General features: G+C 46.3%; 1 protein-coding gene across 1 annotated transcript in view; it reads right to left on the bottom strand.

Moving 5' to 3' along the window:
* The window catches only part of LOC138489505 (zinc finger protein 436-like), a 160,090-nt gene that overhangs the window by 89,293 nt on the left and 57,104 nt on the right, over positions 1–13,693 (bottom strand). The window contains exon 3 of the mRNA XM_069617248.1: positions 4,255–4,347. Coding sequence (XP_069473349.1) covers positions 4,255–4,347 — 93 coding nt within the window. The remainder of the gene's footprint in view (positions 1–4,254; positions 4,348–13,693) is intronic.

The raw sequence follows: 13,693 nt of genomic DNA, 5'->3' as shown, positions 1-13,693 counted from the left end.
TTGAAAGGTATACATTAGTTTGGCTTTCCCATTGCTTGTTTGTGAAAGCACTCTGAAAGCTTGGGGCTATTTTATTCACTAAAATACACCCTCGCCTGACTTTTGGAACCATCCACAAGACCCTCCTAACTTGTTCCTGCCTTCCCAACCTCCTCAGGTAACCTACTACAGTTCCCATACTTCCCCTGGTTTATTTCACAATCCCTTCTGTAACTGTTTTACATCCCGGTCACTCTCGCTCATTGCAACTACCTTCCCTATCCCGTCCCTTAGGATACTGTGGTACTCCAAACTCCCCCTTTCTGTTACACGAATACTGTTTCACACCCAAGACAGCAGACTAATGTTAAACTTGTGTACCTGACATGTCCCAACCCGCGAGTCAGGCAAAGTCAAGCAATTGACTGAAATCATACAAACCTGACAGCCTTTCCCTTTCCCCACAGGGATAAAAGGTGGAGCCAGAAAGCACAGGGCAAGCAAGGTGAAGGGGAGTACAGCAGACAGCACGACAAAACGGCTACCAAGCCAAGCAGCAGTTCTAATGAAGCAGAAATGCAGTGGTAGTTGAGAGGGTGGCGAGAAGAGAAGTGACCTTGCCCTTTTCTTACCAGACCCGCGGAACCTTCACAGAGGGGAATCTAAGACCGAGAACAATAGCACAAGTGTTCTGCAGCAGATGTGAATGGTACACGGGGCAAGCCTATGCTGATAGGGCGGAGCAGGGGAGACTCCCGCGCTCGTGGTACCGGCCTTGACTCCAGAGAAGCCAGAAGCCAATCGGTTCATCCCAGCTGGTGAGTCGAGGGGAGGATTGATAAGCACCGGGCTGTGTTGAGTGAGTGCTAACTCGAGAGACTCTAGTCCAGTCCCATATTGACAAACCACAGAACCCAGAAGGCCATAGGAAGGCCGGCAAAGGAATGCAAAGTGTTCATATGTGAGGGTCGAGCAAAAGCCTGTACATTCAAAAGACTTCGATATGTGAATTGGCATGAAAGCAAGGGAAGTGAATCCCGAAACCTGTGAACTGTATAAAAGGGAACTTTAAAAGTAATAAGGGGTCAGCACAGAAGGAGGAGACTCAGGGGTGAGCCACTATCACCCTGCTCGAGAGCCATAGTAAATCCGGTGAAGGAAGGCTAAGAATCGAGAGGGGTCGGAGTCTGGCGTAGGGGGGATCCGAGGGTGAAAAGTCATCACTCCAAAGCAGAAGTTAAAAGAGACGGCAAGAGTGAACCCGAAGGAGGGATACCAGAGATTAAGCTATCACCCAAGTACTAGCAGTCAAGAGAGGTCCGAGCCCGGCAGAGAGAGATCCAGGGGTGCAATCGTCACCAGAGTACGGATAGTCAAGAGAGGTCCGAGCCCGGCCGAGGGAGATCCGAGGGCAAAGTTTTCATCAGAACTATGTGGATTACAATTGAGAAGGGTCAGCCCAGAAGAAGAGGTGGACCCAGAGGTGAAGTCCTCATGCTATCGGAAATTGTAAAATACAATACGAGAAGGGTCAGTCCAGAAGAGGGAGAGCCAGGGGTGAAACTATCACCCACATTGAACTTCGGAAAGGAACTATCATTTGTTAAAGGAATTTTTGTTTTGTTGTTTGAACACCTCAGGCCCAAAGGAGAGAGACTTTGAGGAAACGAGACTTGGCCATCGACGGTCCAAAGAACTGCCACTGGAACGGTCGTCTCGTGCTAGAGAAGCCTGAGACTGTCTGCCATTGGAACGGTCGTCTCGTGCTAGAGAAGCCCGAGACTGTACTGTGCTCCACCAGCTCCCATCCTACCCCATGCTAAAACGTGGGGAAACCAAAACCACTGTCTCCTGACTTATTATTTGAGAATACTTCTTTCTTTTCTTGAGAACTATCCCACACCCTTTTCTGTAATAGTTGTAAGGTTTTGCAATAGGTTTCTTAGTATAGGCCCCTTTCATTTTGACAACACCACTAGAACTGCCTTATTTATCATTTGATGGTTGACACCTGTCCCCATCTTAGATATAGGTTTAGATGAGGCATTTTTCCATCCTGCACACCATTTTTCATTGTTCACTAAACACCCTGTGATCATTTGTGTCTGTTTTACTTGTGTCACCGTGAGTTACTCACAGTTCTACTTACGTGTGAACATGTAACAGTTCCCTAACGCTAGATTACGATTTTGATTCAAATGAGCCCCTCAGGCTTTACAAAATACATCACTGTCTTCCATCCTCTCTGCGATACAAATGCTCTGGCATGCATTCTATGCTGGCGCAATAAAGCAGGCGGATCCCATAGGGATAGATTGTAGACGCCGACAGCATGCTACACAGTGTTCACAAATGCAATTAAACCTTGCCCGACATGCGAGCGTGGTAAGAGGGTGCAAGGTAGCATTTGCTCACTTTTCACGGTGGAATGCAAAAGTGCAGGGCAAAAGGCGGTGTACACACTGTACTGTGCTAATGATGAACATTTGGTGTCAAGGTGCCACCTACGTGTATGTCAGCAGGTAACAGCTCCCTGCCATCAAACTATGGTTTTGATTAAAATGGCCTCTCAGGCTTTACAAAATACATCACTTCCCCCCTTCAGAAGGCTCACGCACTTCCTTAATGTTTAACTTGTATTTATTTCCCGCCTTCCCTTTCTTGATTGGGCTCATCCCCTTTGACTGGTCCCACTTTGTAAAAGAACAAAAAGTGTTTAAGAAAATATCAGATTAACGCATGGGTCTGCAACCTTTGGCTCACGAGATGTTTAGGACTACAGCTCACATCAGCCCTTGCCAGCATAGTCAATGGTGAGGGATCATGGGAGTCATAATCCAAAACATCTGGAGAGCCGCAAGATGCAGGTCCCTTGAATCTAAAGTGTTAGGTTGTCAGATGTTTGCATCATTAGTGCTTTCTCTAAGCATTCATTACTGTATAGGTGTTCTTTCAAGTCAGCCCACGCTACCACCAATGCGAGTTCAGGGGTAACTCTAAGAACAGCTGCAATGGTGATTAGGAGGTCCTGGCTCTTTCTTTGCTCAGTGACAAGTTTGATGCAGTTTGAAAGCTGGTCCAGGAGTCTAATTCTTTAACAGAATCTGTGTCTCACCTCCCTCTTCCTCCCTGCCACATTCCACCTGTGACTTCCTCCCTGCTGCATTCCACCTGTGCCTTCTTCCCTGCTCTATTCCACCTGTGCCTTCTTCCCTGCTCTATTCCACCTGTGCCTTCTTCCCTGCTGCATTCCACCTATGCCTTCCTCCCTGCCGCATTCCACATGTCCCTTCCTCCCTGCCGCATTCCACATGTCCCTTCCTCCCTGCCGCATTCCACCTGTGCCTTCCTCCCCGCCGCATTCCACCTGTGCCTTCCTCCCCGCCGCATTCCACCTGTGCCTTCTTCCCTGCCGCATTCCACCTGTGCCTTCCTCCCTGCCGCATTCCACCTGTGCCTTCCTCCCTGCCGCATTCCACCTGTGCCTTCCTGCCTGCCACATTCAGGTTATCATGCCATGTTCTTTCTGGAGAGGAGCGCCTGCTACCTTTTTTTGACATATTTGTAAGGAACTTGGGGTTGGTCACCCTAAGTTACCTGGGGGCAACCAGACGTGGACTCCCTGCTCACTGTGCTCAGAGTGGCGCAGCTTCACCTCACTGATGAGGCCCAACAAGGCTGAAACACGTGTATGGGGTTGCTGTTTGGTACTCTTGTTCAGAGAGGAATTGCCATAGCATTTCGGTGCTGGACTGCCCATGTGGGCGGGACAAAGACTGATATGCAAATGGATATTTCCCATCTGTGAAAGGTACAGTGAGCAAAAAGCGTGTGCTGCAAACTCTCATCTCAGAACAGGTTATCATGCCATGTTCTTTCTGGAGAGGAGCGTCTGCTACCTTTTTTTGACACATTCTACCTGTGCCTTCCTCCCTGCCGCATTTCACCTGTGCCTTTCTCTGCCTCTCGCCCTCCTTTCCACTTACTGCTTTCCGCTCTTCCTTCACACATCCATCCCTTATTCCTTTCTGTCTTCCACTCATCTCTTATTCTCTGACATCCTTCCTTTCCTTTTTTTTCTTTCCCTCGCCTCCGGCTTCTTCTTCCTACCACCCATGTCACCATTCAAATGTTGTGATTTTTACCAGCTAAGTCTTATAATCAACAAACCTCCCAGGTGGGTGGATGTGTCGGGAGTGGAATGTCTGCATTCTCATGTGTTGACAAGACATGTATGTGTGTGACTGCAGGCCACAGCTAATGCGCGATGCCTACCGTGAATTCTCGCCACCTCCAGCGTGCCCGTGGGACTCAGGTCTTGCTTTCCTTTGGTTCTTAATGAAAACACAGTGCTGACGATAAGTGGACCTGTTCATAAAATTAAAAAAAACTCACATTTTTAATTGTACTACTTGCCCTACTATAAAAAGAATAATCTGTTATTTACTGCATGGCATATAATAGATGAAGGAGGCGAATAGTCCCACAGTATGATTATTTGACAAAGAGTCTCCTGTCCATAAAAATGCTGGCAAACTATTTTCCCAAAAAACATAAGCCCCAGCAGCCGGGGGCTCACTCTATGTGTGATACTTCTTCCAAGAGCAATATGAACGTGATATATACAGAATGAATGTCCTAACAAATCTTGTATTGTTACACAATCTCTTACATTTATTTCAACAAGTAACAGGACGTTCAGCAAACATGCGTTTCGAACTAAAAAGGTCCTTTCAGGGCTTATTACATCAGACAATGATTTGAAACCAGATTATACAAAGAAAAATGTATTTTTGGTTAAACATTGGAAATACGAAACAAACCAGTTGACATATAATTAAAAGTAAAATTCACATGTAATTTGAATTAAAAAATATATATTTTGGGACGCGCACCAAATTGTGTAAAGAAACTGTAGCAGAGAACCTGGATGTAGAGTAGACAAGACCAGGTGCTTTGCGAGTCTGGGACCCACACCAAATTTTGTAAAGAAACTGTAGCAGCGAAACTGGCAGGAGAGTTATACCAGGTGTTTTGTAGGTTTGGGACCCGCAATGAAGTTGTGTTATCTTGGAAAGAGAATCCCAATGAAGACCCATTCCCTTAGGATCTGAATCATATTGATTGTGGAAAAAGGCCTGGGAAAGCGAGTAATTTCCCTGGGAGTGAATTGCAACACCAAGAGTAGAGATTCCTACCAACATAGGGGCTTATATAATACCTCCAGAAGTCCCAGAATGGAGGAAGAAAAAAAAAGTCTTACCTCTCATATACAGTGAACAAGAAATGGAGCTCATCCTCTTGAACTTTTCATTGGATCCCATTTGCATCCAAAGAGGAGAGTTGGTAAGGTATGTGGGGTGCATTCAAAGGCCCCAAATAGAAGTCCCGTTCACATGAACAGCAGGATTGTAAACCCTGAAACAAAAATGGCTTGGCCTTTGCTTTTTTTTCAAGTGAAATTGAAGAGCCATGCGGAAAAGGAGCCTACCTGTCATTACAAAAGGAAAAGCAGCATTTTAATTTACAAAAAAGGAAAAATCAAAGATCCCTTTCACATGGAAAACAGGATTTTTAAACAGCGACACCAAAAATGGCTGACACGTGTGTGCAAATAAAATCAGTTTAAATGTGAAATGTGTCACTGCTAACAGAAAAATGTCAGGGAAAAGACATGATGTGCGGGTTGCCAAAAATGAAAGAATGAAAAGGAAGGAAGAAAAACCAGATGGAAACTAAGATGAATATATATATATTCAGTGAAAAAACTTTGTTAAAGGGACGTTATGGTTAAATTGCGCTACTAAAAACCTATGAAATTCAGTGAAAAAAGTTTGTTAAAGAGACGTTATGGTTCCAAGTAAAACCGAAAAACCCTTGAAATTAGCCAGTTATGGTAAGCTAAGCAACCATAACTCGCGCCACCACCGTGCACTGCTAAGACTAACACCCACGACATCAAAGATGACATCACAGTGTTGGACTGCATTCATTGATGTCTTGCGCGAGACTTGGTGAAAGGGGGTGTTGGCTGTATTTGGTAGCATACTCGTCACTCTGCACGGATCCCTAACATGGTGACTTGCAGCAATCCTATGGGGGTTCAGGACCAGTGACACGCCGTAGGATCCCTGTTAGACTCACTTTTATGCACTCCCAGGGATGACTGTCCTGTGTGTTGAGATGCAGGAGTCAGTGACATTGCACTGCATGGTGTAGGATGCCGCTACGGTGTGTAAGGTCCGCCGATGAGTGGTGCATGTGTTGTGGTATCTGGCCAGGTTTCCTGTTACTCATGTAGTGTTAGGTGTCGGCTCAAATTCATCACTGTGTGGTTATGTGGTCATGTGCCGTGTCACTTGCCTTGGGGCACAGTGTGCTGTGAGGTGAACATCGTGCACTGGCGTGGACATTCCCACCCAGGTCGAGTATGCATCCCCCCCTTTCCCACCCAGGTGGAGTATGCACCCCCCCCTTTCCCACCCAGGTGGAGTATGCAGGCAACCTACTCACAGCCCCAATGCACTGCCATGACCCATTCAGGTTACTCACCAAGCAGCCAGGCACGTCGTCCAGCATGTCGCTCCATGTAGCGTGGTAGTGTTGAGTTCCGCAGGACCAAGGAGTCATGAGTTGATCCGAGGTATCGGGCATTGCAATGTGTGATGGCTTTACTGGCATTACACACCATCTGGACGTTGATGGAGTGGTATTGCTTGCGGTTGCGATACGGCACCTCCATGGCATGGGGGACCACCAATTCAACGTGGGTGCAGTCGAGGGCACCTATGCAATTTGGCATGCCTGCCAGTGCATGGAAGGCAACTTTGGTGTCATATATCTCCTGGGGAGTCTGGGGTAGGGATATGTAGTCCCTTGTGTGGGTGAGGAGGGCATCCAGCACTTGGTTGAGTATCCGGGAAAATATGGGCTGTGAAATGCCATGCATGTGCCCCACTGTATGCTGGTAGGTGCCTGTGGCAAGGAAGTGGAGCACAGACACTACCTTCAGTAGAGGGGGGATGGCAGTGCTGATTTCTATGCGGCTCACCATATCGTCATGTATCAGGTCCACTATGGTGGTAATGGTGTCCCAGTCAAGCCGGTACAGGGTGTGGATCTGCTCTGGTGTGAGGTTGAAGGGGGTGGCTCTGATGCGGGGGATCGGGGGCTGCCGGCATGGTAATGGTGGCTGCACCGGTAGGGCATGCTGGGCCTGTCTCACCCTCCTTCTCCTCCTGTGTATCCTCTGTGGTGGGGGCTGTGATTGTTGTTGTTGCTGCCGTTGTAGTTGCTGCCTTGCAAGCAGGGCCTCCAGCTCCAGGAATGCTGCTACAATTGGTATCATCTTGGTGTGGGAGGGGGTGTGGTGTGTGGGTGTGCTCCTTTTGTGCTGTGCCAGACTCCATTGCCTCCACCTGTGCTGATTGAGTGCACCTGTTCCTCTTGGAAACACTGCTCAGGGTTCTTTACACCTTCTCGGCGATGCCCGTATTTACTCCATGGCGGTAAGGTACTTTGCGGTCTTGTGGAGTCCGTTTTTTCCATGTCCGCTTTACTTGGGATCAGCTCCGGTTTACGCCATGCCGCTAATTCCGGCATGGCGTGTCGGGCGCGCGCCACTAAACCGCTATTTACGGCCTCGTACTTTACGACGCCGTAAATAACGGTCTGGTGGGTTAGAATGGGCCGTAACGGGAAACGATGCCGGTAGTCCTTTACCGCCATCGTTTTTCCCTTACCACCCAACTCGGAATGATCCCCAATATGTTCTAAAATGGAATATACCAAAAGAAAAAAAATTGTCTTCCAACATGATAACCACACAGAAACTCCACAACTAAGAAGAACAGCAGATCTACAAACAAGTAAGAACACACCTTACCAGAAGCTAGTAAGTGTACTGCATTGTACTCATATATTTGTAAACTTTCTGTATTAGATACAAAAAAGTGATATTATGTTTTTTTTCTCACAGAAATGTCTAGTACTCTGGAGTGGCTAGAGGAGCATTTCCCACGTGAGGAAATGTCTGAAGATAGTGAACCTAATGGTAGACACTTTACTATATACATCAATTAATAAATATTATTTTATATACATTTAACATATAAAAAAAATGTTTGTGCAGACCACACAAAAATTGAAAATACTAAAGAAAAAGAAGTATTGGATAAGACTCTCCAGCACATAGAAGAAAAAATGGACCTACTAATGGCAAATTTTAACAATTTAAAAAACTTTGTGGAGGATCATTTCAAACAAACAACTACATACCATTGTCCCACTTGTACCTGTCCCCCCTCTCCATATCCCAGTCAATTATCCCCAAACCCTCTCCATGAACCAAAACGTTTTGATGAGACTTCCATCCCTTCTTCACCTCATAAATCCTATTGAAACCCCCAATTCTCCTGTTTTTGTTTCAGTTTCTGCCTCACCTTCTCTGTCATAAATTTAACATCCATATAAAATAAAGTAAAATTATTATATTGTGTCCTAATTCATTTCTTGTCTTTTTAAAAAAAGCATTTTAGGTGTCCGCGGACAGCGCGGGTGTCCGGAATGTTCGTAAAGAAACGAAAATGGGAGCGTCCTAAGGACACTATATCTGTCCGTAATGTTTGCATGCAAGTTGAAACTGTTCTAAGAACACACGCGGTGTCCTAACATGTTCGTAAATAAACAAAACGGGAGTGTGCTGAGGACGCTATGCCTGTCTGTTTTGTTCGCAGGCAAGTTGAAACTGTTCTAAGAACAAAGGCTGTGTCCTAAAATATTCCGAAATAAACTAAATGGGGGTGTCCTGTGGACACTATACCTGTCCGTACTGTTCGTAGGCAGGTTGAAACTGTTCTAAGAACACATCATGTGTCCTATAATGTTCGTAAGTAAACAAAATGGGGGTGTCCTGAGAACGCTATGTCTGTCCGTATTATTCGCATGCAAGTTCAAACTGTTCTAAGAACAAAGGCAGTGTCCTGAAATGTTCGTAAATAAACAAATTGGGGGTGTCCTGAAGACGCTATGCCTGTCCGTATTGTTCGCATGCAAGTTGAAACTGTTCTAAGCCTGTCCGTGGAGCTGGAGCTCACACCGTTCTGCTGCAGGAGCAGCGTCGCCCCCACCCTACCCTGCATAGAAAGTAAGCATAAGGGCACTTTACTACACACTTGTGGGCATTATCTGGGCCCCAGTGCGAGTGGTAAAAAGTGCAGCCCGAGTGCGCATTATTTAGCCTGAATTCCTAATTGCATCGGAAACTGGCTAACCTGCATCTTGGCAGCGTTTTTTCTTCACATCGCCATTACAAACCACGAGGGTTCTTTCACTGTAAGATGGATGCCATCTCCATTTGACCCGGAATCTTCACTCCTGCTGCACTGAGAACCCGACTACACAGCTGATTGGCTACGAGTTCCTTAAAGAGCCAATAAGAATTAGCCGGAAGACGTAGCCGGCTTTTGCAACAAAGGCTTGTAACAAAGGCTGACCCCTGTCCGAGCCTGTCGGAGCTGGGAGGCCTGGAGGTCTGCCCTTCTCATCCACATATCCACTGCCGCCCTCAACTGCAGTCCGCACGACTCTGTCCTACATTTCAATATGAATCGGAACCTTTAACATGCGGTAAGAGCCAGAGCACATACAATATCGTGCCACCCCTTCTCCTTGTACAATGTACTTTAACTAGTACAGTGTCTCATACTCTTCAGCACACTCCCATTGATGTGGCCTCCTGCTCCCAAACAGTCCACTGACACTAGTGTTAACAGTGGCCGCTTCCCCGGCTTGATTAGCCCTTCGCTGTTGACCAGCCCCTCATTTTCTTCACTGCTCAACCATGACATCGTATCTGTTTGTTACTGTTTTTGAGCAAATCACTGCAACTATGTATATACCCATAAGTAAGCACAGGTTCTCATCCTTTGTACATTATTAATGCTATGCATAGATACCTATTTGATTATTGTAGTGCCACACACTATATGTGCAGCCCATTGCCTATCTGCACCTCATAGCGCTTTATGCACTAAACTGCAAAAGTGTAGCCCATTGCCTATCTGCATTTCATAGCGCCTTACGCCCTATACTGCAAATGTGTAGCCCATTGCCTATCTGCACCTCATAGCGCTTTATGCACTATACTGCAAAAGTGTAGCCCATTGCCTATCTGCATTTCATAGCGCCTTACGCCCTATACTGCAAATGTGTAGCCCATTGCCTATCTGCACCTCATAGCGCCTTACGCCCTACACTGCACAGTTGAAATAGCCTACTCTCTCATTGTACTAGCTAAGTTGAATCAGCCCATTTATGCATCATATTAGCACAGTTCGCACTAGCTAAATTGAACTAGCCTATTCATGCACTGTATCAGCAAAGTCAAACCTGCCTATCCTTGCATGTAATATCCAAAGCTGAACTAGCCTACCTTGCATCCCACTAGCAAAATCTGAAGTAGCCTACTTTCTGCCTTATATCACCTAAGTTAAGGTGAACTTGACTGCAACTTGCCTATAGTGCCCACCTGCCTGCGCCTAGTCCTCAATCCACCTGATACTTACAAGTATGCCCCCTTGGCTCATTCTCATTATGTTCCCGTTCTGTGTCCTGAACAACAATATACCTTGTAGCTCAAACAGCTAAATATCATTTAGCAATGGACTTGCCAAACTTGGCTGTCTAAGACACTACCCCATCCCATGTCCCACACCTTTTCTGCCCACCCTACCACCTTTCCCCCCCTGCAGTCCACAGACATCATACGGCCACAACTAGCCCCACACTAGTTAGTACACCTCTTAACACTCCCAGCCCTCCTAAAAATGACTACACGATCACTAATACTAACCAGCCCAAACCACCAGGCTACTGGCCAGCAGCCTACCCGGACCTCTCAACCCGCAATAATAGACTGGGCTCGAGACTCCACATCACACCCAGCAAATTGCCCACAACACCCATGATCAAGGAGGCCAATAAGAACGGTACTAATACTACCAATAGTGCATCTCTAAAAGGAGCTCTACTTAATGTCAGATCCCTTGTCGCTCATCCCACTGAAATCGCTGACACTATCCTCTCAGCTGACCTCGACTTCCTTGCTATCACAGAAACATGGCTACACGAGGCAGCAGGTCCCCATTTAACACTTGCTGTACCCAACAACTACTCTATCCTTAGAGTGGATAGACCTAATGCACGCGGAGGAGGTGTAGCATTCATTTTCAAATCCTCACTTGACCTCAGATCTATCACTTCCCCTCCATTAGAATCATGTGAGCATCTCACCATCAAAATACAAACTACCCCCAAGAACACAATTACCTTGCAACTAATATACAGACCCCCAGGTCCCACAGGCACCTTTGAGGAAGCCATTACCTCACTTATAGCTGAGAATTCCAAACCTCTCTCACAAAATATCATTCTAGGAGACTTTAACCTTGGGTACAATGACCCTGATGACACTCCCGCCTCATCCCTCGCTAACGCCCTATCTGAGCATAACTATACCCAAATCAACACACTACCAGAACCATCAACTGGGATGCATCCCATAATTGCGACATCACCCGCAAAACACCCCAACCTCTTGTATGGACAGACCACTTCCTCATATCTTTTGATATCAGCATCAACAACCGTAATCCTAAACACTGCCCTCTCGCACCTGCATGTCTAACCAGAAACAAGCGCAACATTACGGCGGACACCATCACACCATTAGTTCTCCCAATCCTCAACTCGCTCCCTGCCACTGCTGACCTCAGCCTCCTAGTCAACACCTACAATGACGCCATGACTAACGCTATTGACGCCGTGGCCCCCCTAAAGTTACGCAAAGGCAAACCTAGAGCACATCTAAATTCCTGGTTCACCCCTGAACTTAAAATCCTCAGAAAGAAGAAGGCCAACATTGAAACTATATGGAAAACCACACCTTCAGTTGAAAACAAAACTAATCTCCTGACGATCTCCTCCCTTTACAAAAAAGAGATAATCCGCACTAAGAAGGAAGTCTATAATGTGAGAATTGATAAAGCAGAATCTTCTGCTAAAGAACTCTTCACCATCTTGAAGGAATTAGAAAACCCTAACCCCCCATACAACTATCCAACAGCAACTCCTCCACCCCCAGCACATCCACCCCCACTAATACCACCACTGGCTACACATTAAAAAAGGTCACCATACCGGAAGTCCAAAAAATTATAGCATCCCTTAAGCCTTCTAATTGCAAAGGGGACAGTTGACCTAGCCAGATTATCAAAGATGCAGCAAGAGACCTGTCCCCCTTCATCTCCAAACTCATAACCTATCCTTCTCCACCAACTCTATACCTAACAATTTGAAACAGTCATGGGTTCTCCCCCTCCTAAAAAACAATCCCTAGACCCTGCCATTCCCACAAACTACAGGCCAATCACTACGGTCCCTTTTCTTCTAAAGATCCTTGATAGAGTTGCCTACTTGCAAATTCAGGACTACTTAGAATCCAAATTCAGGACTACTGAGAATCCAATCAACTACTAGGATTGCGTTAATCTGGCTTTCGACCTCAACACGGAACAGAAACTGCCCTTGTTGACCTCAAAAGTCAGATTGATGACATCAAAGACAAAGGAAAAGCGGCCATCCTACTCCTCCTAGACCTCTCAGCAGCCTTCGACCTGGTCGATCATAAAATACTCTGTAACCACCTCTCTTCTGCTGCCCACTTCTCACCCTCGGCCGTCATGTGGATACAATCCTTCTTAGCCAATAGAACTATGAGAGTCTTTTCACTTACGGCTGCAGCAGACCCCATCCCCATCACTTGTGGTGTCCCACAAGGATCTTGCGTCTCCCCCACCCTTTATAACATTTTTACAAAACCTCTTTTTGATAAACTGGACCATCTGGGTGTCACCTACACAAACTATGTAGATTACACCCAGATCCTCCTTACCATCTCTGGCAACTACCAGGTGGATGTCACCAGGATTAACGAAATTTTCTCCATCATTCAGGCATGGATGGCCACACATGGCCTCTGCCTTAATGATGGGAAGACGGAACTCCTCCTGGTCGGCTCTCCCAATAACTTACAGAAACTCAGCACAGACTACTCCAACATCATCATTGATGGAAACACCATCCCCGTCGCTAAAAACATGAAAACCTTAGGCTTCTATCTTGACGCCAACACCAACCTCTCAAAACAAGTCAACATGACTGCCTCTACCACCCCATACACTGGTAAACTAATTAGAGCTTGCAGACCTTTTCTGTCCACTAACAGCTGCCTTACACTGGCTAGGGCACTCATACAACCTAAGTTGGACTATTTCAATAGCCTCTACCTAGGGGCCAACCAAGGGATAATTAATAAACTCCAGGTCCTCCAAAGCAATGCGCTGCGAGCAGCTCTAAACATCCCCAGGAGAGAGCACATCACCCCCATCAGAATTTCTTGCAAATGGCTCTCCATTCAACAAAAAATTGAGCTAAAAACACTTTGCCTTACTTACAAAGCTTTAAACCACCTAGCCCCCCCATATCTCACCAACAAACTGTCTTTGAAGCCGAACACTAGAATCACTAGATCTGCTAACAATCTCTGCCGCACTGTGCCTAGATTCACCTCTAAAAGAGCTGGCGGCTCAAGTTTCACAGTCCTCGCCCCTCAACTTTGGAACTCCCTGCCGTTGAATATCAAATCGGCCGCCTC

The sequence above is a fragment of the Ambystoma mexicanum genome, chromosome 9 (assembly GCF_040938575.1).
Source record: "Ambystoma mexicanum isolate Mex_15411 chromosome 9, UKY_AmexF1_1, whole genome shotgun sequence".
Lineage (NCBI taxonomy): Eukaryota > Metazoa > Chordata > Amphibia > Caudata > Ambystomatidae > Ambystoma > Ambystoma mexicanum.
Note: the sequence above shows the minus strand (reverse complement) of the source record. Positions and strands in the feature narration are given on the sequence as shown.